This window comes from Gigantopelta aegis, chromosome 13 (assembly GCF_016097555.1).
Source record: "Gigantopelta aegis isolate Gae_Host chromosome 13, Gae_host_genome, whole genome shotgun sequence".
Lineage (NCBI taxonomy): Eukaryota > Metazoa > Mollusca > Gastropoda > Neomphalida > Peltospiridae > Gigantopelta > Gigantopelta aegis.
In genome coordinates, this window is record NC_054711.1 from 6,353,462 (window position 1) to 6,380,148 (window position 26,687).

At 39.0% G+C, this 26,687-nt stretch overlaps 1 protein-coding gene across 1 annotated transcript in view; it reads left to right on the forward strand.

Moving 5' to 3' along the window:
• The first annotated feature begins 964 nt into the window (after positions 1 to 964).
• LOC121387647 (low-density lipoprotein receptor-related protein 2-like) overlaps positions 965 to 26,687 on the forward strand; it is a 181,602-nt gene continuing 155,879 nt past the window's right edge. The window contains exon 1 of the mRNA XM_041518825.1: positions 965 to 1,476. Coding sequence (XP_041374759.1) covers positions 1,416 to 1,476 — 61 coding nt within the window. The 5' untranslated portion in view covers positions 965 to 1,415. The remainder of the gene's footprint in view (positions 1,477 to 26,687) is intronic.

A 26,687-nucleotide genomic window follows, 5' to 3' on the forward strand; every position in this document is an offset into this window, starting at 1 on the left:
AGAAATGCGTTCAGTTGAAGTTGACATTAACATTTATGTTTTTACAGGAATGCGTTCAAATGAAATTGACATTAACATTTATGTTTTTACAGGAATGCGTTCACCTGAAAACGACATTATCATTTGTTATTACAGGCATGCAATAGCCTGAACCTGACAGAAATATTTATGGCTCTACAGGTATGAATTCAGTTGAACTTGACATTAACATGTATGTTATTACAGGAATGAGTTCAGCTGAATCTGACATTGATCAACGGGTGATGAATCAGACTAGTATCAGTAATGTGAAAACCACGTCCGCTTATTTACAAAATAAAATAAATGAATAAAACACTAATTCGATTGTTATTTGTTTTGTTTTTGTTTGTTGTTGTTGTTTTTTGTTGAGTTTTTAAATTTAAAAAATACGGGGGTGTCTGTGGTCCCCCCCCCCCCCCCCATAGAACAGATAATTATCTATTTTATCTTGGTAAACAGGACTAGAGAAGTATAAGTTATATACCCTCTACCCCCGGGGAATTCAAACACCTGGGTGGGGCTACATCCTTCTCGAGCGCCAGGCACTGTCTCTACATCACTGGCCAAAAAAAAAAAAAGCCCGTGACTCCACAAAAATAAGACACTTAATTCTTGAATCAGCAGAGATAACTTAGATAAGGAGCCCGCTTTTTAGCTGGTCTTAAGGACCGGCGAACGAGGATGTGGCTGAGAAAATGGTAGGAATTTACGAAGCGGCGTTGGCATCTCCTAATTCTCACCTGTCGCTATGCGCACCGCTGCACGAGTCAACGGTCATTTGAAACAAACAGCCGAGCTCGGCTTAGATAAATTCTGTTGACACACGAACCTCCTAGCGTGGGACAATTAATACAAACTGCCCTCAGGCTCCGGCAGAGGAGAGCGCTAGCTGGTTGTAACACTGTCACTTCTAATGTCGCAGAACCTTTTGCGTTGAGTGTCAGACTCCGGGACAATTTTTTTTTTGGACTTTCGTTTTTTTTCTTCTTCTTCTTCTTCTCTTGTCCCGCCATTCGCTCCGCAGACGAACAAGCTAACGCTAAGTTGACGTCTGCCGCGGTTACAATACCAAACGACAGATTGTTAGGCCGACGTTCTAGCGAGCAGCGAGTTGACGTCTGGTGCAGTGTAGTGCAGTGCAGTGCCGAACGACGGATTGTTGGTGATACAGTGCTTTTCTCGACAACTGGAGTTGACTAACTGAATACTGGATTCTTCTGGAAACAACACAAGACGTGCATCTATATATATAGGCATAATTAACGTTTATTCAAGTCAGTTCGGTTATTGCTCGAAGCTGTATGGATGTAGCGGTGGCGTGTAACCTTTTTAATTAACTTTGCCCCTCCAAGAAAAACAAATTTCTTTGGTTTTTCGTTTTATCAAAAGCTGCAATGTGGTTCGTGAGCTGCAGCTTTGTTGTTCTCAGCGTGGTGTTCCAGTGCAAAGCACAAGGTAAGTGATATCATTATCTCTATTCATTAAGATAACATTTTGGTTTTTTAAAATGAATGAATGAATGAATGAATGAATGAATGAATGTTTAACGACACCCCAGCACGAAAAATATATCGGCTATTGGGTGTCAAACTATGGTAATGGAGGGTTTTTTAAACTTCATTTTTAAAAGAACGGGTTCCAGTGGTTATCACTTTATGACAGAATTATCCGAAATGGGGATGCAGAGGCAGATCGAGGGGGGGGGGGGGGAATGGGGTCCGGCCCCTTTAACTTTTTTTAGTTATAATTTTATTATATATTTATTTTAATTTTTTTACGATCCCCCTCCAAACCTCCCGCAAAGTTCCCTTGGCATTCCGCCTCATCTCGCTGCCCCCCCCCTCCAAATAGATTTTCTGGATCCGCCACTGGGATGGAGAGGCTGTGCCATATTTGGAGACCGTAAAATTTACCTTTTTGTCCTGCATTTTATAAATTAAATTTAAAAAACAAACAAAAACAAAAAACCCAACCCAAAAACGTCAACAAAACAAAACAAAACAAACAAACCCAAAATGAAACTAAAGGAAAAAGAAATAAAGAAAGAAAAAGAAAAAAATAACGAAAAAGAAAAGTAACCTTTAAAACAGCTAAGAAAAAAATACCATCTGAATTATTACCGTTTTGTTCAACAGATGTTAGGGAAGCGCTTGCGATACCATTCTGATAAACATTTCTCTATTTTGGTGTGTATTATTATTTTTAAAATTAATCTTCCTGGATTAAAATTGTCCAAGGTCTGCAAAGTCAGAGTTGTTGAAGGAAAAGGAAAAAGTTTGATATATACTTTCTCCCGATGCCGATTCGATCGTATGGTATCTCCTGCTCGGACAAAAATCTGATTGTAAGGTATATCACATACTTGTGACATCGGCTGTTTGAATTCAATTTCATCGTACTCCATTTATCGTACGATTCGATGGAATCGCAGAAATTAGTACCCAGCTTAAGACACTTTTTTATTTTACTGACAAATTTTGTCCGAGTCTGTGTCTATGTGTCTCTGTCTCGGCGCGGAACGTAGCCCACTGCTAAAGCGCTCGCTTGAGGCACGGTCGGTGTAATATCGATCCCCGTCGATGGGCCCATTGGATTATTTCTCGTTACAGCCAATGCACCACAACTGGTATATCAAAGGCCGTGGTATGTGCTATCCTGTCTGTGGGATGGTGCAAATAAAAGATCCCTTGCTGCTAATCGAAAAGAGTAGCCCATGAAGTGGCGACAGAGGATTTCCTCTCTCAATATCTGTGTGGTCCTTAACCATATGTCTGACGCCATATAACCGTAAATAAAATGTGTTGAGTTCGTCATTAAATATAACATTTCTTTCTTTCTGTGTCCATCTCTTTCTGTCTGTTCATCTCTTTTTGCCGGTGTCTCTGTGTGCACACGTGTGTGTGTGTGTGTGTGTGTGTGTGTGTGTGTGTGTGTGTGTGTGTCCTTGTGTGTGTGTGCGAGCGCGCGCGCGCGTGTGTCTATTTGTCAGTCTACAGTTCTACAGTATTTAAACGCCTGTCCATCCTTGAGAGTGGATGCTGTTTTGATCTTCGTCTATGGCTCTACTTCACATTGTGCTAAATCGTCATCAGAATAGAATCTGTTGGTGTCGTTGAATTGAGATGCGCTTGGTAACACTAACAGATGCATGGTATGAACTCTTTGAATTACCGTTTCTTAACACATCCACGTTAAGTGAATGTCGCAGCGACTCGAAAGCTGAAAACAAATCACTCTAACGGGACATTTTCAACCGACCTCAGTAGCATATTGGTTGGACCATCATCATCATGGCACAGGCGTAGGAAGATGCCAGCAATACAAGGCGCGGATCCAGGCTGTTTTGCAGTGGGGGTCTACAAGTAATTACTGTAATGAAAGTTGTAAATTAACGATGAATCCACTTTTAAATGAGTGAAACAAACTAATTTGTTTTCTTCTTCGTGAACAGAGCTGAGTCAAGACCCTTTGAATCTCTGGCGCCTGAATACATTATTTCGCATTGCAACTAAGACTTGGGCAATAAATTATCTACAGAGTTCGAGGGCGGGGGGGGGGGGGGGGGGGGGGCAGAGTAATATGTCCAGCTGGTATGGTGATTCTAATACAGTAGTTTTAACACAGCCTTTTAGTAAAACAGGGCCGTCTCCGACGGAGAGGAACTGGGGGATCCACTTAATAGAGACGACATGGCGAAAACGCTTTTGCGCCACCTATATTACGCATAACCGGATGCGGCGTATGCAGTGTAACCAGGCCTGCGTTCAGCCAGACCTAGCAGAAAAACGTCCGCTAGACTGGTTAGTGCGCTTCACGGTAAAGCAAATGGCCACGTTGGGAACCAATCAAATAGTTTGCGAACGTTAGCGAAACGTTTGATGGCTGAACTTGGGACAGCCCTTAAGTGTGAACACCACCATTCACATTTGCTCCCATTTAAATACAATTTTTATCTGAGAATATATATTCTGTAAAACAAAATACAACAATATCGAGAGGGCTACGTGACTGCTAGTTTTAGGAAGTACTCTCTTTTGATAACTACCTTCAAAATACATTTTCAGTTAGCCACCCTAAAGCCAGAGCACCGCCGTAATATGTTTCACAGTTGTTATTAATTAGCACTAGAACATAACAAATACTTTAAACCAATGAGTTATATACATAGGCAGTGTTTCTGCCAGAAAGAAATGTTTTAGTATGGCGTTATGGAATTGAATGCAACCACAATCAACAGGAGGTATGATGGGAAAGGGAGGTGCCTTTCCTAGAAAGAAAATGTGTTAAGTAATTAATTTTGTCAAAATGTTAACTTAAAAAAAAAAAATCTGCAAACAAATTTGGGTATGGCATCATACCCGTTTTACCCTCTGGCAAAAACCTTGATAGTTCTACTATAGAGAGGTCAACCTACTAAAAAAAAAAAAACCCAAAAACAAGAACAAAAAAATTAAAAAGGTAATTCAGTATTTTGTATTATGTTTTAACGAAGAACTATTTTCTAAACCGGACTGTATTAAGCTGATACAACAAAAGCAACAAGACAACAAACGGTGATATCGTGCCTTTACGGATTAAAAACAAACTTTAATTTTTTTTTTTAAATTAGCGCGTGACGGGACATAAACAAAACTGGATGATCTATTGTAAATGCTTAAATTTAAATAATATTCTCTAGATTGCAGTTTTATTTTTGAAATGCTCATAAATCAGTTCTCCCACATAAATTACTTTAACAACGGACGTCTCGTAAAACGAGCGCACCTGCCAAACTAACGGGACTGCCGCTTCATGTAGCTCTTTTATCAAAGGAGGATATATCCTCTTAGACATGAAAGCTGGTTGACACGAGGTGACCTTCACCCCGATCTTTGCTGCATTAGGAAAAATGTAGCGGGTTTCCTGTGATGACTACGTCAAGTCAGAATAACCATATGCTTGACAGCCAATAGCCAATGATTAATTAATCAGTGTGCTCCAGTGATGTCTTTAAACAAAACAAACTTGCTTTCGTTCACCCCTATCTTGTTGGCTGTAAATCTGACCCATCTTAATTGTCTCCCATTGCTGCAAAGGGATGTAACTCGATTGGTTGGTTGGTAAAGCAGACCTCAACGTAAAAACACCGGCGTTGGTGCGTGGTGTCGTGGTTAAGCCATCGGACATAAAGGCTGGTAGGTACTGGGTTCGCAGCTCGGTACCGGCTCCCACCCAGAGTGAGTTTTAACGACTTAATGGGCATGTGTACGACCACTACAACCTCTTTTCTCTCACTAACTACTAACAACTAACATCGAACCCACTGTCCTGGATAGACAGCCTAGATAGCTGAGGTGTGTGCCCAGGACAGTGTGCTTGAGCCTTAATTGGATATAAGCACGAAAATAAAGTTGAACTGAACTGAACGTGAAAACAAATTGGGTGGGATTAATTGATTGGTGTAGAACTTTATGAGATCAGAACTGGACGTAAAAAAGGGGGAGGGGGTAATTATTTGCTCCTTTAACTTATATTATTGGAAGCCATGGTATATATTACTAAATTGATACCATATACATTTACATGATGAGGGGAGCTGAAAATCACTCTCCTTGAACTAGTCTGAGGCAAGTGATGGGAAGCGAGAGCGATAGCTCCCTTTAAACGACGAGGTCAGATCAAGCATTCGTTCAAGATATGGTGGGTGGATGCCCTAGGCTCAAACAGCGCCCCACCAAAGGTCGTGGTATGTACTGTCTATGGTAAAAGTGCATACAATTTGCTTGAAACAAATTACACCTATAGTCCGTCCCATCCTCCTATAAAGTTTTTTTTTAATAAATAATTTCAGTTTTGTTTGACGTAAGAAGAAAAGTAAAAGTATTTGGGAAATAACCAACAAAAAATACTATTTTTGTGTCCAATTTAGAAAACAATCAACTTAGAAATAAATAACTTGTAGTAAATTCAACAGCAGGAGAAAAGGCGTTCCCTGTGGGACGGACTATAGGATACCTGCTTCAATAGAATTTTAAATTAATTATTTCAAAATTTTCGTAATTTAAAATGACCAAACTATCAAAGAAAAAAATATGTATCAAAACAGTAACATAATGTTTGGCATCAATCTAATTACCAAATTTTGAGCTATCCATTATTCCAAAGTCGATTATGTGCCTTTAATAATAATAAAAAAAAAAAAAAAAAAAACAACCCCGATACGAAACCCAATCGTATTAGTTTTCAACTGGTGTAATAGCACGTGACCAGACGATGATACATGTTTCCAACCATCACTTCTGTTTGTGCTGTCAGCGACGTGTCACGAGGAAGAAAAGAAAAGAAAAAAAAAGAGAGAAAAAAAAAAAAAACTGTCAGTTTTACGTGGCGACTGGTTCCCTTCGTCTGACCGGTGGTTGGCTCCCAGTGTATTGCGACACCCGCGGACTCCCGCCATTCAAAGCGTTCATGTTTATGTTTCGCAATCATGGCCGCGAGAAAAGACGAGATCGTATTGTCCTGCTGTCTCCAAGGACACGCGCTGCAGAAAGACGTGGGACACCATGATGTGTAGATCCCGCTGTGTTATTTCTTAACAAACTGCAAAACGGCAGAGAGAAGTTATCAGTTACACATTGAAGCGATTGGATAGTCTGGTGTGTTACGTCATTACAATAACTCGCTTGGATACACGGCTGGCATATCGACGGTCGTTGTGTATGCTGTCCTGTGTGTTAGAAAATGCATTTAAAAGATCTCTTGCTGCTAATGGAAAATATATCGGGGTTTTCTGAAGACTGCGTGTCAGAATTACCAAATGACTGACATCCAGTAGGCGATGATGAATTAATCAATGTTCGATCTTTATTGATGTCGTTAAACAAATTAAACATCTATTGTATTGGAGATGCCTAGACGACCAACCCCGTTTCTCTCCCTCTGTCTCTTTTTATCCTCTCTCTCTCTCTCTCTCTCTCTCTCTCTCTCTCTACTCCCTGTCTGTTTCTCCATGTTTATCTCCTCTTCTCTGTCTCTTCTCCCTATCCGTCTGTCTGTGTGTATTTCTCTTCTCCCTCCGTCTGTCTCTCTCTCTCGCTCTCTCTCTCTCTCTCTCTCTCTCTCTCTCTCTCTCTCTCTCTCTCTCTCTCTCTCTCTCTCTCTCTCTCTCTCTCTCTCTCTCTCTCTCTCTCTCTCTCTCTCTCAGAATTGTTTAGAATATCAGTATCTATACATTCAGTGTGTACGTCTTAATATTTTAGGATAGTCTGTTTAATGTATAATTTTAATTTTGCAAAAAAAAGAACAAGGAAACCAGGTGGCTCTTTTAGTTGGCAACATGCCACAATAGCAGCTTAAGACAATTTCTTTAAATGTTTACTCAAATATTGCAGCCTTTAAAAGTACACTAAACAGATTGCAGCTTTCAAAGGTATTCTAAAAAGATTGCAGCTTTAGGCACACATTTCAACTTTCTTCTATACCTTCATGATCTTAGACTTTCAAAACAATAACCTGTTAAACCAAACTGAATATCGTCTGCCCGAAAACTCGAAATCGGCCAGCTGGTACGACAGACGTGACAATGAGGTTGGTGTAGAAATGGTGTGGAATTTTTAGTATTTATGGTACACAGCTAGAACATACAATTGGACGGTGAGTATTCAAGGAATTTTGGTTTATTGGCCTACATTGGTACGCGTACGACAGTACTGCACAGCTATGAATATGACGTAGACATTCAGTGAGTAGAGCGCTGGTCAGACGAATATCTAAAGAATTGTGGGTTCGATCCCCCTTGCTGAGCCCGTTTGAGTTAAGTACATTAACACCACCACTAGACCACTTTTTTCAGTAAAACATTTTATTAATAGTGATGTTTTAATAGCAAAACGTACTAACGAGAAACCCACTGTCGCAATACTGGAGTGGGCAAAGGGGTAGTTTCACCCGCCTTGATTAAAATACTTAAGTGGCCTTTTATTTTTAAAATGCTTTTTTTTTTTAAAAACAAAAATTTCTTTTTATTTAACTGAAGCACCAAAAGGGGCCAATTTTGTTTATGGGGGAGGTTCCCCAGATCAACCGCGGCTGGATACGCACGTAATAATACATGAGTCTTCGTGGTGTCTGGCATTGTCCGCCACAATTTAAACTAGAGCAAAGCGCACATTAGTGAATTTTTTTCTTAATGTGGAGGGCGAGTTCCTTCCCTCTAATTAGCAAATTTAAAATGGCGGGCACATTTTTTATATTATCGTTGGAAGATTTATTTTGTTAATAATGATGCAAGTACTTCAATCGGGATTTAGTGAGTACGGTAAGTTATACATTTTTGGTTTTTGTGTCCATTTGTTGCACTATTTCGGTTGAGAAACGGTTGAAACATGGTGCCACAATTTTTGAATACCAGCTATATATAGGGTATGTAACAATATTCGGACGTAGAAAGAAAACTTTCTACGTCCCTTCGGACTAACTTTAAACTAAAGCACTTCAGTTATATTAATACGAATAAATGACTTTCTTTTTTATTCTTTTGAATAATAATAATAATAATAATAATAATTAATATTCTAAAAAACTGTAATTAGCATGTAGGCTATTTTCTTCGTTTAAATACTAAAGTAAAGCCTATATATAAAAAATATTTTAGACAAAAACATTTTCTATGGTAAAGGAAGATAAAGTGCCATTAATACTGACTCTTTTGTTTTATGAGCTTGTTAGAAATTTACCAAAGATCTGTGGAACCTCATGGGCGCATCACCAAGCAATCAGTTTAGTGGAGAAACATGACAAGATCGCCAAAGCACTACTTTCTCGAGTTAAGTCTAAAACCGCGCCAAAACAACCAAGTCACGTCTGGTCAGTTAAACACGAAGAGGAATACCGAACTCTTTACCAATGGAGGCGAAAAGGGTTCGAGACTGAATGAGTCGTAAAGTAAATATTTATTTCTACGTTAGGAAGTTCATTTTTATCTTCCTGTATTACAGACCGACCTACATTTATATATCCAGAAAAGTCCATTCTTATGATAAGGAATGTTTTGTTCAGCGACACCCCAGCATATGCTGTAGACAACGGCTATTAAACTTCTTCAGGAATGTATGGTGCTTGCGACCTTTGGTCTAGAAAATAAGAAATTCGCTGTCGCAACAGTGTCATGTCAGGCGCGTGTGCAGTGAAGGGAGGTCTACACTTTTTTAGGGGATCGGGTCTTGCTTCCCAGACACCTGCATTTTTTTTTTTAAAGAAGTGAATTTGTTTATAGCAGAGGGGAAGTTTCAACTCCAAACCCCCTCTACACATGCGCCTGATATGACACTATTACTCTAAATAAAACAAAAACTATAAAAGCAAGCGAAACAAAAACATTGAGAGAGAGAGAGAGAGAGAGAGAGAGAGAGAGAGAGAGGAGGAGAGAGAGAGAGAGAGAGAGAGAGAGAGAGAGAGAGAGAGAAGAGAGAGAGAGAGAGAGGGCGAGGGGGAGAGGGAGAAAGAGAGGAAAGAAGGGAGCGAGAAATGAAATAGGGATGGGGGGCGGAGAGAGAGAGAGAGAGAGAGAGCATAGGTGTACGGGCTCCTATTTTTGTAGGCTGGTTTTTGCCCGAATTACACGAAAATGCCTGAACCTGGATATCAATATTTATTGATATTAGCATTACTACCAAATATCTATATAAGGTTGCAAACGAATGGAGAGAGAGAGAGGAAAAAAGAGAGATGAGAGCTGATTACAACTAATTTTGGAGGGTAAAATGACGGAAATACATGGTAAAAAGCCTTAAAAGGGTCTCAAGTTAAGACATTTTGCCCGAATATCTCTATCATTTTTGCCGAATTTGAGGTTTTTCTTTCCCCCTCCCCCATGTCTTGTACGCTTGTGAGAGAGAGAGAGAGAGAGAGAGAGAGAGAGAGAGAGAGAGAGAGAGAGAGAGAGAGAGAGAGAGAGAGAGAGAGAGAGAGAGAGAGACAGAGAGAGACAGAAAAATTGAAAAAAATGAGAAGAGCGAATTATGATTGATTGACCCCGAAATGACCTCTGTCAATGACGAGGTAAACGTTGTCGAGCTTGATCGAGTGTAGCCCATAAAACACAATTTACAATGAATAATCATCTGTCACGTGGGTTTTGTTGTGGGTTTTTTTGTGGTTTTGTGTGTGTTTTTTTGCCTTGTTTTATTTTTATGGCGTTAACATTTCGCTGTGAATAGGAAAATGAAAACGTTCGATTCAGCAAAACCAGTATAACCATTATTTCTATTCGCAATTGGGCGGGGTAGTGGTGGAGTGGGATGGTTGCTCACAACGTTTGTTCGTTTCGGTATAAAAAATGGTAAAACGCTAAATTTCCTAGAACACACATAAGAGCAATTTACGATTCTAAAACCTAGAGCCCAAAACACACCGAATGTTTTGTCTAGGTCTGGCGAGTGTTACACAGACACCATATATGGTGTATATTTTGACGTCTGGGTCTGTAACTGTTTCGTGTTTTTAATATATATTAACTGTGTTCATATCTTTAGATATAGTTTCTCCTATAAACGCCACCTCTTGTTATGATAATTCCACATTGATTAATATATACATTACCTGTTTAAAAGTTTGTTTTATTTAACGACGCCACTAGAGCACATTGATTTATTAATCATCGGCTATTGGATGTCAAACATTTGGTAATACTGACATATATTCTTAGAGAGGAAGCTCGCTATATTTTTCCATTAATAGCAAGGGATCTTTTATATGCAGGACCCCACATACAGGATAGCACATACCATGGCTTTTGATACACCACTGGTGTTTTTACTGAGGACTACCATATTTTATAACCTGGTAGTCCGGTGGGCTACGACTGAAAAAAAATAAGGTCAAGGCCAGGCCAGTATCGACACACTGGCTAGAATGACAAATAGCCCAATGGGCCACCGACAGGGATCGATCCAAGACCGACCGCGCGTCAGGTGAACGCTTTACCACAGAGCTACATTGTATGTCCCGCCCAAAATTCTAACTGTAATCCTAACCCTAAAAATAACCCTAACCCTAACCCTAACCCTAACAATAGTGAGGTAACGGACGGATATTTTACTTATTTATTCGCTTGAGTGATGTATGCTTTTCTAAAAAAAAAAAAAAACCCAAAACATTTCTATGTTGGGCTTGAGTGTTTCTGTCGAGGTTCAGCCATTTGCATCCAGGACTGTGGAAAAACAAACCGATGTTAACATCAATGTAAACACGAAGATTTAGCGCTAAATTAGCATTCCAAACAGTCGATGTTTAAAGGGACATACCCTACTTTTTAAACACTAAGGCTTATTATTTTTACTATTAGAACCGTTTTTGATAACAGAAATCATACTTTACTTACATTTTATTGTTTAGATTATCAATTTCCGTACATTCAAAGTAGTTTTGGTCATCCTGGTGTTTTTAATATCACAAAATGCATTTCTCTTATTTTTAAAAACGGACGTGCGTCTGAGAAGTAACAGCTATGGAGTCGAGTTTTAGTCTATTTTTAAAGGGTATTTCACCATTTCAAAGTCACAGACTCGTGTTTCAATTTATGCAAATGTGTTACAGGTTTGTAGATTAACTAAACTTAATGTTAATTTTCACTGGTTGAAACTAGGGTCTGTTCCTTTAATCTGAGTCGAAGCCACGGTGACGGTGTGTCGCGCTATTTATATTTACACATGTATACTTATTTCAAATTCAAGGGGCGTAATCTAGTCCTACTCAGTGAGTAGAGCTTTCGACTGATGTGCTTGCGTCGTAGGATTGAATCACCTCAGTGGACCTGGTCTCTGATTGAGTTGTTTTCTGTCCCATCCATTGCTCTACGACTGGTATATCAAAGCCCGTGGTATGTGCTGTGCTTGTCTCTGGGGAAAATGCATCTAAAAGATCCTTTGCTAGTAACAGAAAAATATAGCGGGTTTCCTCTAAGACTACATGTTATTTTTGTTTCCAATGTTTCACATTCAACAGTTGATGATTAATGAAGCAATCTGCTCTAGTGGTGTCGTCACATTCAACAGTTGATGATTAATGAAGCAATCTGCTCTAGTGGTGTCGTCACATTCAACAGTTGATGATTAATGAAGCAATCTGCTCTAGTGGTGTCGTCACATTCAACAGTTGATGATTAATGAAGCAATCTGCTCTAGTGGTGTCGTCACATTCAACAGTTGATGATTAATGAAGCAATCTGCTCTAGTGGTGTCGTCAAAGAACACAAACTTTAATTTTATTTCTTGGCACTCGTTCTTTTGCACCGGCCTCGGTGGCGTAGTGGTTAGGCCATCGGTCTACAGGCTGGTAGGTACTGGGTTCGGATCCCAGTCGAGGCATGGGATGTGTAATGCAGATACCGACTCCCAAACCCTGAGTGAGTGCTCCGCAAGGCTCAATGGGTAGGTGTAAACCACTTGCACCGACCAGTGATCCATAACTGGTTCAACAAAGGCCATGGTTTGTGCTATCGTGCCTGTGGAAAGCGCAAATAAAAGATCCCTTGCTGCTAATCGAAAAGAGTAGTCCAGCGGGTTTCCTATCAAAATCTGTGTGGTCCTTAACCATGTGTCTGACGCCATATAACCGTAAATAAAATGTGTTGAGTGCGTCGTTAAATAAAATATTTGTTTCGTTCCTTTGCCAACCCTTACTGTATAATACTGCTGTGTAAACTTATTGTTCCATGCTTGAATAGCTTTGGCAGATTTTTATAAAAAAAAATTTTATTTTTTTTTTATTTTTTTTAAATTAATTAATTTTTTATTATTATTATTATTATTATATTATTATTTTTTTTTTTTTTTTTTGGGGGGGGGGGGTGTCACAAAAATCCCTGACCCCCACCACCACCGCCGCCGTTGTCCGCTTGAAGTGTTCTTTTTAACATCACACATTTTTATTACTCAAAGTGTTCCAAACAGAAGTTAGGAAATTTTATTTTTTATTTAGCGACACTACTAGAGCACATTGATTTATTAATCATCGGGTATTGGATGTCAAACATTTGGTAATTCTGACAAACAGTCTTAGAGAGTAGCAAGGAATCTTTTATATGCACTATCCCACATACAGGACATCACATACCACAACCTTTGATATACCAGTCGTGATGCACTAGCTGAGACGGAGTAAAAAGAAACAACCAGAGAATGGGTCCACTGAGGTGATTCGATTCTACGACGCAAACACCTCAGGCGAGAGCTCTACCGACTGAGCTAGACCCCGACCCAGAACTCAGGAAAATAACACTTAATTTCCACGAGCACGCGCCTCTGGGCATCTTTATTTCAAATTGATTCAAGAGAGCACACCCTAACCCCGGTAGGTGGCTTGCCACCTTCGGGACCTCGGCTTATTTTACTTAGGAAAACTCAAATATACTCTAATAAATTTTGGGACACTCCCCCCTCCCCTTTTAAAAAAATCCTTGATCCGCCACTGATTAGTAATTTTGGTAATGTATTCCTGTGACATTTATTTCTGGGGATATAATCACCTACAAAAGCATCATGTAATTCAGAGTCCATTGGGGCGGGACGTACCCCAGTGGTAAAGCTCTCACCCGATGTGCGATTCATCTAGGATCGATCCCTGTCGGTGGACCCATTATTGTGTTGATAGTGTAATTATCAGCAGAAGTTTGCGTTTTATATTTTGTTCTATATTTGAAAACATTATTATTAAAAATAAGAAGACTTCAAGGTAACGTGGGGGGGAGGGAGGGAACACACACGCGCGTGTACGCACACACACACACACACGCAAACATACATATAATATTTAGTATATATATATATATATATATATATATATATATATACATATATAGATACATATATAGATACATAGACATATATAGATACATATATGGATACATACATACATACATACATACATACAGAGAGAGAGAGAGAGAGAGAGAGAGAGAGAGAGAGAGAGAGAGAGAGAGAGAGAGAGCGGGGGGGGGGGGGGGGGAGGGAAATAATAAATAAAATAAAAAGTCTACAAATATTAATATATTATCAATATTACACTACACCAGGTCATACTATAAACTGTACACACGTCACAGGACAAACCAAACGATATACAAAGAGGCAATTGAAATAAATTGTATACGAGTATAAATATGATAATAGGCCAGTCAGCTGATGCCAGTTCTGACAATAGAGGTATTGTTTCATACGGAAGTATCAACATTAATCCGTCACCTTGATTGGTCCAAAGAAACTACAACACAATTTTTGGGGCGCAGTGCGGTAGCGGAATGCGGAAAACGGCCGCATCAAAAACTGTATTCTATGGTTATTAAAGGGACAATCCTGAGTTTTCAACCATTCTATGATGTTCCTGACGAACAGAGATTTTATGGCGACTAAAATCACATATTGAATAATGTTCTTGTTTAGAATGTTAGCAGACATATAGCGTTGTGGACTTACTATGGATGCCTCATGTAATAATATTGTGGACATTACTTTAAAAGCACTACTCGTCATTTCTTTGAATGCCGAGTTTTGAACCAATTTTGAACCGTTTTGAACCAATTGATCTTCATTTGATATTACCGGCCTCGGTGGCGTCGTGGCAGGCCATCGGTCTACAGGCTGGTAGGTACTGGGTTCGGATCCCAGTCGAGGCATGGGATTTTTAATCGAGATACCGACTCCAAACCCTGAGTGAGTGCTCCGCAAGGCTCAGTGGGTAGGTGTAAACCACTTGCACCGACCAGTGATCCATAACTGGTTCAACAAAGGCCATGGTTTGTGCTATCCTGTCTGTGGGAAGCGCAAATAAAAGATCCCTTGCTGCCTGTCGTAAAAAGAGTAGCCTATGTGGCGACAGCGGGTTTCCTCTAAAAACAGTGTCAGAATGACCATATGTTTGACGTCCAATAGCCGATGATAAGATAAAAAATCAATGTGCTCTAGCGGCGTCGTTAAATAAAACAAACTTTACTTTCATTTGATATTAAACGGCCGAGACGCGTTAAATGATGATACCAATAAACAAATATTTGAGCATGCACACAAATACATTGATGATTAAACGGACACAACTAGTTAACCAAGAAGCCATTACCTCGTGGTGCGGAATCATTTATTTGTTGTTGTCTTTACTGTTATTACTTATCAGTTGGGCATCTAAGAAGATACAATATTAATAATGAATACTGTTAAACCATCGATTCCTTCTATTTATTTTCCTATTCTGTTCTTTCGATTTATTCAATCGTTTTTCACAAAATATACATTGATTGATTGATTGAAAATTATAGTCGTTATTGTTGTACAATTTAATGTGTGTGTGTGTCACATAAATTATGTACTGTAATATTCTCTCTCTCTCTCTCTCTCTCTCTCTCTCTCTCTCTCTCTCTCTCTCTCTCTCTCTCTCTCTCTCTCTCTCTCTCTCTCTCTCTCTCTCTCTCTCTCTCTCTCTGGTCGTATTCTAATGTTTGTAGCAGCCATTTTTCATTCCACTTCATAATATTTTATTCCCCGTGCGTACGAAATTATTGAAAGGTAAAATCCGGCTTGAGCTATTACAAACATTCACTTTATTTGAACTTATTTTCGTGATTATATGCCATTAAAGTTCAAGCACGCTATCCTGGCCACACACCTCAGCTATCTGAGCTGTCTGTCCAGGACAGTTGGTTAATGGTTAGTTAGTGGTTAGTAAGAGAGAAAAGGGTGTAGTGGTCTTACACCTACCAAATGAGTCGTTAAAACTCGCTCTGGGTGTGAATCGGTACCGGGTTGCGAACCCAGTACCTACCAGCAGTATGCCCGATGGTTTACCCACAACACCATTGAGGCCGGTACGATAACAATCAGACCAATCAGACCAAGTGTGGATGTAGTTGTTTTTTTAAATATCGTGGGCTGGGGTCAAAAGATGAATGTAATGTAGTGTCGTAGATAAATGACACGTCTTACCACGAAACCACCGATGCCGGTATATTACAAACATTAGAACAACAAACACCTTATTTATACAGACACTGGTGTTATAAAAAATATGTTAATATGCAATTTTAGTCATTTAAAAAAGCCCAGTATGTCATACACACGTCACAATGGCAGTTAGTTTATTCGTTTTTGTTGTGGGTTTTTATGTGTGAAGCTTCAACTGAGATTTATGCATACCAGCCTTTGGCATCATAACTGTCCACCTATTTTTAGACAAAGAATACAGGTATGTTTAGTCTTAAGTTTGTTTTGTTTAACGACACCATTAGAGCACATTGATTTATTAATCATCGGCTATCGGATGTCAAACATATGGTCATTTTTTACACAGTCATAGAGAGGAAACCCGCTACATTTTGTTTTCATCAGTAGCAAGGGATCTTTTATATGTACCATCCCACAGACAGGATAGTACATACCACGGCCTTTGTTACCCCAGTTGTGGAATCACTGGCTGAAACGAGAAATAGCCCAATGGGTCCACTGACGGGGATTGATCCTAGACCGACCGCGCATCAAGCGAACGCTTTATCACTGGGATACGTCCCGCCCTTAGTCTTAAGCTGATTACAAATTGGGTCATAATTATAAAGCTGATAGTAAATATTTTGAGATATATGTGTGTGTGTGTGTGTGTGTGTGTGTGTGTGTGTGTGTGTGTGTGTGTGTGTTGTGCACCGTTGTAGCCGTGGCAATACTATGTGCTATCTTCTCTATGGGATGGTACATGCAAACTGGAAAATGTAGCGGGTTTCCTCTCTAAGAATATATATCAAAATTACCAAATGTTTGACATCCAATAGTCGATGATTAATAAATCAATGTGCTCTAGTTGTGTCGTTAAACAAAACAAACTTAACATAGCTTGCACATTGCCATTCACTGTGATACTTTTTTGTTTTTTAAATAAAAAGTTTGTTTTTTAATCCCATTATAAGGTTTTTTAAAATCACATACTTTTTATCTTTTTACGTATTTTCGTGCTTATATTCGATTAAGCTTCAAGCACGCTGTCCTGGGCACACATATCAGCTATATGGGCTGTTAGTGGTCAGTGAGAGAGACGAGTGTGTAGTGGTCTTACACCTACCCACTGAGTCGTTAAAACTAGCTCTGGGTGTGAGCCGGTACCGGGCTGCGAACCCTGTACCTACCAGCCTTATGTCCGATGGCTTAACTACGACACCACCGAGGCCGGTATCACATACTGAGGGGAGCAAAACAAAATTAAATTTAAAAAATCAAACAAATCACTGCCATTGAATTAGACTCAGAGGGGTGATAAGCTCACCTTAAACCATGGGGTCTGGCGGCCACATTGCAGCATAGTCGACTGAACAAGCGGATAAATCTTATCCAATCAGCGCTCGGGGACGTACTGTGTTGTTAATTAATTGTTTTTCCCCTTTCACGAAACGGTAAATCACCCCATGCCCACAGGGTGGGCCGTGTCCCAAGTGTCTGTTTCACTGGGACGTAACGTCCCCGATCGCATAAATAATGCAAATTAGTTGAGGTCACAATCTGTTAGACTATTGTTTTACACGTCAACATGTTTATTGCACCTCGCGGCAAGGAGCAAGTTATGAAACATGTATATATAATAGAAACACGAATGAAATTGTATAATTCGAAAATGTTAAAATAGGCTTAGTGTTAACAAGACACTGATAATTTTAATAGACACAAAACTAGTGGAATTCAAACCAAGTGATTTTAAATAGATTAAAGAAAATTAAATTAGTAATTACGTTTCTTTTTTTATTCAGTGTATATTACAATTTGTACTGTGACGTATTTTGTTTTCTCGTCATGGGGGGGGGGGGGGGGGGGGGGGGGGTTTAGCCTTTAGATAACATCACATTGTCCGTGCAAGTCTTTTTAGCGTTACACTGTGAGATCGCAAATTTGCGAGAGTTTAAAGAATTAGGATCCTTTTCAGCATTTTAATGTTAAAGGTAACAATTTGTGACATTTTAAATTTGTCTTTTCTATTATTTTAAAGACGCAAACCCCAGTTTCTGCCCTAGAAAATGGACGCTAAGTTTAGTTATCTACAAACCTGCAACTCATTTGGATACAGTTATAAGAGAGAGAAGCTAAAATCCGTGATGTTTAAACGGAAAAATATAGTCTAGAAATAACAAGAGCGTGTCTCGACAACCATTATTTCTCATACGTGTGTTTTTAGAATTATGACAAATGCATTTTGGGGTATTACAAAAACCTGGATGACCAGAACCACTTCAGGTGTAGGAAAATGAATATTCTAAATGATAAAATTTAAGTACATTTGTTACTAATTTAAATAATAAAAAACGGCTTTAATAGTGAAAATACGTCGTAGTGTTTAAAAACTAGGGTCTGTCACTTTAACAAAAACGGCTGTAATAGTGAAAAATACGTCGTAGTGTTTAAAAACTAGGGTCTGTCACTTTAATAAAAACAGCTCTAATAGTGAAAAATACGTCGTAGTGTTTAAAAACTAGGGTCTGTCACTTTAACACGAACATGAGGTGGGACGTAGTCCAGTGGTAAAGGGCTCGCTTGATGCCCGGTCGGTCTGGGATCGATCCACGTCGATGTGCCCATTGGGCTATTTCTCGTTCCAGCCAGTGTACCACGACTGCTATACCAAAGGCCGTGGTATGTGCTATCATGTCTGTGAGATGATACATATAAAAGCTCCCTTGCTACTTATGGAAAAAATAAGCGGGTTTCCTCTCTAAGACTATATGTCAAAATTACCAAATGTTTGACATTCAATAGCCGATAATTAATAAATGAATGTACTCTAGTGGTGTCGTTAAACAAACTTTACCCGACAGCTCTGAATAAAGTAAAGTATCCGGATTCCCTTCGAATCTGGCCCTGGTACTTTTCCATTGTTGACCAAACACATAATATCTACGTTTGGCTTTTCAAGCTTGTCAGTGATACGTCACGAACTCATTTATTTTCGAATTTACCTGCACATACCTCATCAAAGTATTTGCGCAACACCTACAGTAAACAGGAAACATAGCTCAATAGTTGAACGAAAGTTTGTTTTGTTTAACGACACCACTAGAGCACATTGATTTATTAATCATCGGCTATTGGATGTCAAACATATGGTAATTTTGAGTCAATGAGATGACATTTTTCCATTAGCAGCAAGATATCTTTTATATGCACTATCCCACAGACAGGATAGCACATACCACGGCCTTGGATATACCAGTCGTGGTGAACTGGCTAGAGCGAGAAATAGCCCAATAGGCCCACCGACTGGGATCGATCCTAGACAGACATATTCCCAACCAGTGCTTTACGACTGGATATCACAGGCTGTGGTATATGCTGTCCTGTCTGTAGGAAGTGCATATAAAAGATCACTTGCTGCTAATAGATACATGTAACAGGTTTGCTCTACGAGTCAGAATGGCATCAAATAGCCGATGAATAATGAATCAATGTGCTCTAGTGGTGTCGTTAATGTAACAGCAAAATGAGGCGATACTCTGCCATAAAGTAAAGTTTGATTTGTTTAACGACACCACTAGATCACATTGATATATTAATCATCAGCTATTGGATGTCAAACATTTGGTAATTCTGACTCGTAATCAGTAGAGGAAACCAGCTACATTTTCCTTAATGCAGGAAGGGATCTTTTATATGCACTTTCCCACAGACAGGAAAGCACATACCACGGCCTTTGACCAGTTGTGGTGCACTGGTTAGAACGAAAACAAACCAATCAGTGCTCTGGCATAATGGTGGATCACTAAAAATGTTCTTGGTAAACCTATGTTGATGTTGTTGTTTTGTTTTTTACCGGCCTCGGTGGTGTCGTGGTTAAGCCATCGGACATAAGGCTGGTAGGTACAGGGTTCGCAGCCCCGTACCAGCTCCCACCCAGAACGAGTTTTAACGACTTGGTGGGTAGGTGTAAGACCACTACATCCTCTTCTCTCACTAACCACTAACCGACTGTCCTGGACAGACAGCCCAGATAGCTGAGGTGTGTGTGCCCAAGACAGCGTGCTTGAACCTTAATTATATATAAGCACGAAAATAAGTTGAAATGAAATGAAAATTAAGATTTTTTGCACCGAAGTTAAAAAGCTAATCACGTAGCCCTTTCGACATTGTCCTATTTTTCACAGACTGGGGACTGGTATATCAAAAACCGTGGTATGTGCTATCCTGTCTGTGGGATGTTGTATATAAAAGATCCCTTGCTACTAATAGAAAAAAATATATCATGTGCACTAGTGGTCAGGGAACATTTTGTTTTCAAAATCTTGATTAGCGATATTTTTAGTCAATTGAAAATTGATTATCAATTACTGTTTAATGTTTTAAAATTTTGTAGCAATCTCTAAAACTTGCGTAGCGAATCGCGACACGACACTGAACAAAAATGTTCCTTGGCACTGGTGTAATTAAGCAAAACAAACTTTAAAAAATCACAGAATATATTCTGACAGAGAAATTATATTACCACGCATGCAAAAATAAATGGTGGTGTGCAACCTAAACAAAAAATACCTATCTGCTGACACCGTATACAAGCCATAGAATATATAACGTCAGCAAAATACCGCGTATATATACATGTACATGCGATGATGGAAGTACTACGCCGCTTTAACCAGGTTATCATGGAATGACGGTAGTGCGACATGTTACAGAGGTCGTACTGTACCTGTCGCAATTTATTAAGCGAAGCGTTACGACGTGTTCTGTTGTCGGGCACGTGGCCCCCATCCATCTTATTGTCGGCCCGAATTAATTACCGTAGTCACAGGATTCGCTAAGCTGAAGCGCAGAACTTCGCGACACAACTTTACGAGCTAACCTTAGGGTTGGAAAATACTAAAGAAAAAGATTCCGTGTCAAACGGAGTAAAAATAGCTGCGGCTCTGATTGGTAGGAATATGTCACATTGATTATTTGGCCCAATAGGTTGCATGGTACTAAAGAAGAAAGTTCCGTGTTCGAGATTCAAATATATACGGAGTAAAAATAGCTGCAGATGTGATTGGTAGTAATATGTCACATTGATTATTTGTGCACATTTTATACGGTTATCCATTGCCAACAAATAAATACTCTTTTATTTATTATTCAGCTGTCATGCGGTATACACCAGAGGTTGAAACCAGTGTAGGGAACTCCCCAAAAATGGAACTGAGATTTTCATCAAAAATGAGAGTTGCCAATAAAACATTCATAAAATCTCCTAAATGGTATATTTTCATGCAGGTACATTAAAGGTTCTTATATTAGTTTTATTATTAAACGTTAACATTATCAGCAATAGAAATTGATTTGGTACAGTGGAACATGAAATGCGATGACGGCTGATCTCCCACGATTGACTTGAATTATTTCCCGTTCCAACCAGTGCACCGCGCCTGGTGTATCAAATGTCAAAGACATGTACCGTCCTTTCTACGTGAAATTGCATATAAAAGACCACTTAGTTCGTTGTCGTTATGAACTATGGCTATATGTGAAAATTACTATACACTCGTTAGATAACTGTTCCTTTTCTTTTTACTACCCCCCCCCCCCCACCCCCTGAAGTTGAAGCTTATTATATAAACCTCGAAATATATAAATTACAACAATGAATTTTATTTAGTAACTATTGCACTGTTATAGGTACATAGCAATTATATAAATGCATTAATACATTAAAATAAATTAAATTAAATTGAATTGAATTGAATTGAATTGAACTGAACTGAACTGAACTGAACTGAACTGAACTGAACTGAACTGAACTGAATTGAATTGAATTAAACTAAACAAAAAGCAAAAAACCCAACAAAACAACAAACAAACAGACAAAACAACAACAATAACAGTAACAAACTATATTTTGTATTTTATAAACTAGTCTAAATATGGCGAATTAGAAGTGTAACTTAATATAATGTTAAAAATATTTAATCTTAATAAAAACATAGCCTACCTACCGACCTACTTTCTAAAATCAGGTCATGTTAAAGAAAACCTAAATATTTTATGATCGACCTAAGCGACCTGGATATGTCAGCCATGTTGGTTTTTAATCTCTTGTATTCTTTACAATACACGACATATTTACATGTTTTTAACTGGGTCAGGGTTAAAGATGCCTAGTATTATGTCACATGACAGGTCAACCATCTTGTCACTACATAAAAAATTATTTCTGTGCAGTGTTCTGTAACATATCCAAGGCCTTTGATCTAGTATGGCACAGAGAATCAATCTATAAACTTAAACAATATAGCATCAGAGGCAATCGTTTAAAATCGATTAGTAATTATATTTCTAATAGGAAACAAAGAGTGTATATGAATGGAATTGACCAAATTATGGAACTCTAAAGACTGGAGTACCTCAAGGATCCGCTTTAGGTCCATTATTATTTTTAATTTATGTTAACGATATTGCTGATGAATTAGACTGTGTAACAAGGCTATTTGCCGATGATATAAGTACTGGAATATCGTCAAATGACATTTAAATTACAAAACGCGATCTAAACATTATTTTGTTGAAACTTTATGAATGGTTAAACAAATGGTTAGTTACCTTTAATCATAATAAAACGAATGTATTATTGTTTTCTGTAACCAAAAATCATTAATGAACCATGCCTTGCATTTGGTAACACAACTTTAAATAAATTTGTGCATCTAACATTATTGCAATTGTGATGTGATAGAAATCTTTGGTACCAGTCAAATTATTGGCGGTCGCTTCGTTAAACATTTTCTCTTCGAAACATACGTCAGGAAACACTGATGATCAGTTAAAAAGTGAGTAGCAACTACTATTTTAGAATTGTGTATCGATACTGAACAAAATGTTCCATGTATGTTTTGATATGTTGTAATATCGTTTCTTACACACACTCATGCATTATTCTCTATGTAATATTTCCATTCACATTTCTGGCATATTTAAATAATTGAACAACAGAAGTAACAATGTGGTTTACAGGCTGTTATTTCTAACTCCAACACTTAACACTTAAGTTATGAGTATGAAAAAAAACTATTGACTAAAGTAATGTTACTTCGGATCTTCATAGCCCAGTGATAAAGCGCTCGCAACGGTCTAGGATCGATCCCCGTCAGTGGCCCTATCGAGCTATTCTCGTTCCAACCATTGCTCCACAACTGGTGTAACAAAGGCCGTGGTATGTACTATCCTGTCTGCGAAATGGTGCATATAAAAGATCCCTTGCTGCTAATCGAAAAGAGTAGCCCATAAAGTGGTGAACTGCTGGTTTCCTCTCTCTATATTTATGTGGTCCTCAACCATATGTCTCACGCCATATAACCGTCAGTAAAATGTGTTGAGTGCGTCGTTATATAAAACATTTCCTTCGGATCCTCTGTGACAATATTGTAGAATAATCCCTGTTTTATCAACTCCAGATCAATAACCTTTTAATCGGGTGATTCAGGTCAATTAAAAAGATCAGTTTTCTGTTACTATGTAACCGGTCTCGGTGGTGTCGTGGTTAAGCCATCGGACATACGGCTGGTAGGTACAGGGTTCGCAGCCTGGTACCGGCTCCCACCCAGAGCGAGTTTTAACGACTCAATGGATAGGTGTAAGACCACTACACCCTCTTCTCTCTCACTAACCACTATAGCAACTAACAACTAACCCACTGCCCTGGACAGACAACCCAGATAGCTGAGGTATGTGCCCAGAAACAGCGTGCTTGAACCTTAATTGGATATAAGCGCGAAAATAAGTTGAAATGAATGAAATGTTACTATGTATGTCTACCGTCGCGTGTAGCGATCTCGTTGATCTCTGGGATATCATGTGCGCGCGCTGTTGACTCTGAGCTCGCGACGTCGTGGGGCAGACGACTTTAGTTTATTTACCGCCAAAAAGACAAACAGAACGTTTGCTCGCCGTTCGAAAGGCGCTTAGATTTTGTTCTAAACGATGAAAGACGCTACTTTAGTTAGGATGTCGCAGAGAGAAGCATGGTCGTGGAATTCTTTCATGGATAATTAAGAGGCAAGTGTCAGAAAGTTTAAAACGAAATCCCATGTAAAGATGAGAACACTCAACAGAGACGAGATGGAGAATGAAAGGAGAAGTCACTTAATCGTCGGTAAACATGGGCGACAGTGATGAGCATTCGGGAGTAGCTAAAAAAATGTTGTAGAATAGCTTGTTAAGAATGGGGGAAGACAGAGAGAGAGAGAGAGAGAGAGAGAGAGAGAGAGAGAGAGAGAGAGAGAGAGAGAGAGAGAGAGAGAGAGAGACGTCATTTATGTAACGACGCACTCAACATATTTTAATATATGGTTATATGGTTATAGGGAGAGAGAGAGAAGAATATGGTATGCATGCGATTGGTGGAGGTGTGACCCTCTGCACAACCCCAACCCCACTTAAGGCTTCTTTTGTATATGGAGCGGGACGTAGCTCAGAGGTAAAGCGTTCGCTCATGGTAGGTCGACTGATCGATCCCACATGGTGGACCCATTGGGTTGTGTCTAGTTCCAGCCTGTGCACCACAACTGATGTATAAAGGCTGTGGTATGTGCTATCATGTCTATGGGATGGTGCATATAAAACGTCCCTTATTACTTATCAAAATTGCTTATCGGAAACAGTGGCCCATGTGGCGGTAGCGAGTTTCTTTCTCACGGTCATAATGCTCCTTAACCGTTTTGTCTCACGCCACATAAACGTATATCAAATGCGTTGAGTGTGTCGTTAAATAAACATTTCTCTCGTATGTATGTGTAGTCTATATGCATTTCGAGTCGATTAGTTTATAGGTTGTTAGGTTGTTTGATAGTGAATGATATGGAAATAAATTGTTTTTGGTGTTAAAAAGTTCATGCATACATTAAAGTAATACTCCTGATGGGTATGGAGAAATAACTTAATCAGTCGACGAACTCATTTCTTCATCACTATCTTCGTTAAGGGGGACTATCACAGGGGGTATTTTATTTCTTATAAAACTATTTTGTTTTCTAAAATCTTCTTCGATCTTTATTACATGTTTAACTGCGTCAGAGAAGTGTGTAGGTGTGACAGGGTTCAATGCATGTGCAAGTTCTCTCCGCACCGTGGTCATTTTACCATCATTATGACGAGCTATGTGCCCTTTGACTGGACTCCAGATCAGTTCTATCGGATTGAGTTCAGAATGTCTTGGCGGCAGTCTTAGACACAAGTGCCCACGGCGTTCAGCAATATCATCAGTAACAAATTGCTTTGCACATTTGTTACTTTTCACAAGTTCATAAAGAACTGGCTTTGTCATGTTACTCTCAAAAGGTATATTTTTGTTTCGTAGCCACGACTGAATTTCTTCCTTTTTAGCGTTTAGTGCAGGACATCGTGTAATCTCAGTTAATTTGTTGTGGTAGCTTGCGTTATCCATGACGATAACAGAAGGTTCTAGTAGAGAAGGCATAAGTTGTTCTTCAAACCATTTGATGAAATTGTCATGATTCATCTCACCATGATAGTCTCCGTCTGTTTTTTTAGCCTCAAACATCAATTCACAGCCATCTATCAATCCATATTTATCACAGCCAGCATGACAAATAATAAGTCTTTTTCCCTTCCCAGTCACCGAACAGAGTTTAGGAACTCGATCAGCAGCGTCTGATTTCGGCAGGTGATTGGCGGTACTTGTGCCCGGGTGGATATCTGTCCAGTGGTTGGATGTTGTGTGGTTGACATTCACCCAGGTCTCATCTTGATACACTATTAAATACCCCTGTTCTCGTAAACTGGATATTTCATGGAGATAGGACAGTCTCCTGTCTGATATATTGGCGTCCTCAAAATTCACTTTTCCGGTTGTAGACATATGTTGGTATTTAAAATCGAGGTCATGGAGTGTTCTTCGTAAAGTTGATATGGATATGTTGATTCCACATTCCTCCCTTAAAGTTACGTTAATCTTATGTAATGTCGGTAATTCGCCCTCTCTATAAAATCTGTATACCTGTCGTCTAATAACATCTTTATCAAATAAATCGATGAGTTTTCGGTCGCGTTTTTTAACAGTGATTTCTGTGCTTGGATTCGTAGAGCTTAGATTTTTCACAGTTCTTTTTACTGTTGAAACCGAAACTTTTAGTGCAGCGGAAACTCGATCGACAATTCGATAAGAAGCATACCTAGGTCTACCGCGCTGATATTCATCTTCACAATAATCGAAAACGTTCTTAATACACGATATTACATCAACTGAAGTGTTTTTCGATTTACCCATATTTTTCCTCAAATAACAATAACAAGAATGTCGAGTAATACATTTTCAATGAATTTATATACCCTACCTAACTTGTATTTTACGTGGTTTACACATTGCTACAATAGCACGTGCAGTCATAGATCGAAATAATGATGTTATTGACCAAGCAATGTTATCGTATTTTGAACATTCAGGGCTGTGTCTCCGGGATGAAAAAGTGGTTGAACCCATACGAGTCCGAACAATAGCCCTTTGGTTTTTCGCATTACAAATGTAACACTCCACCCCCAAACCCCAGCCCCTAGCACCACCCTAAATACTATATATATATATATATATATATATATATATATATATATATATATATATATATACGTATGAGTTCTCAATTTAGAGGCAAATTAAATAACATTTTTATTATTATTTGATGTTGATGGCCTTTG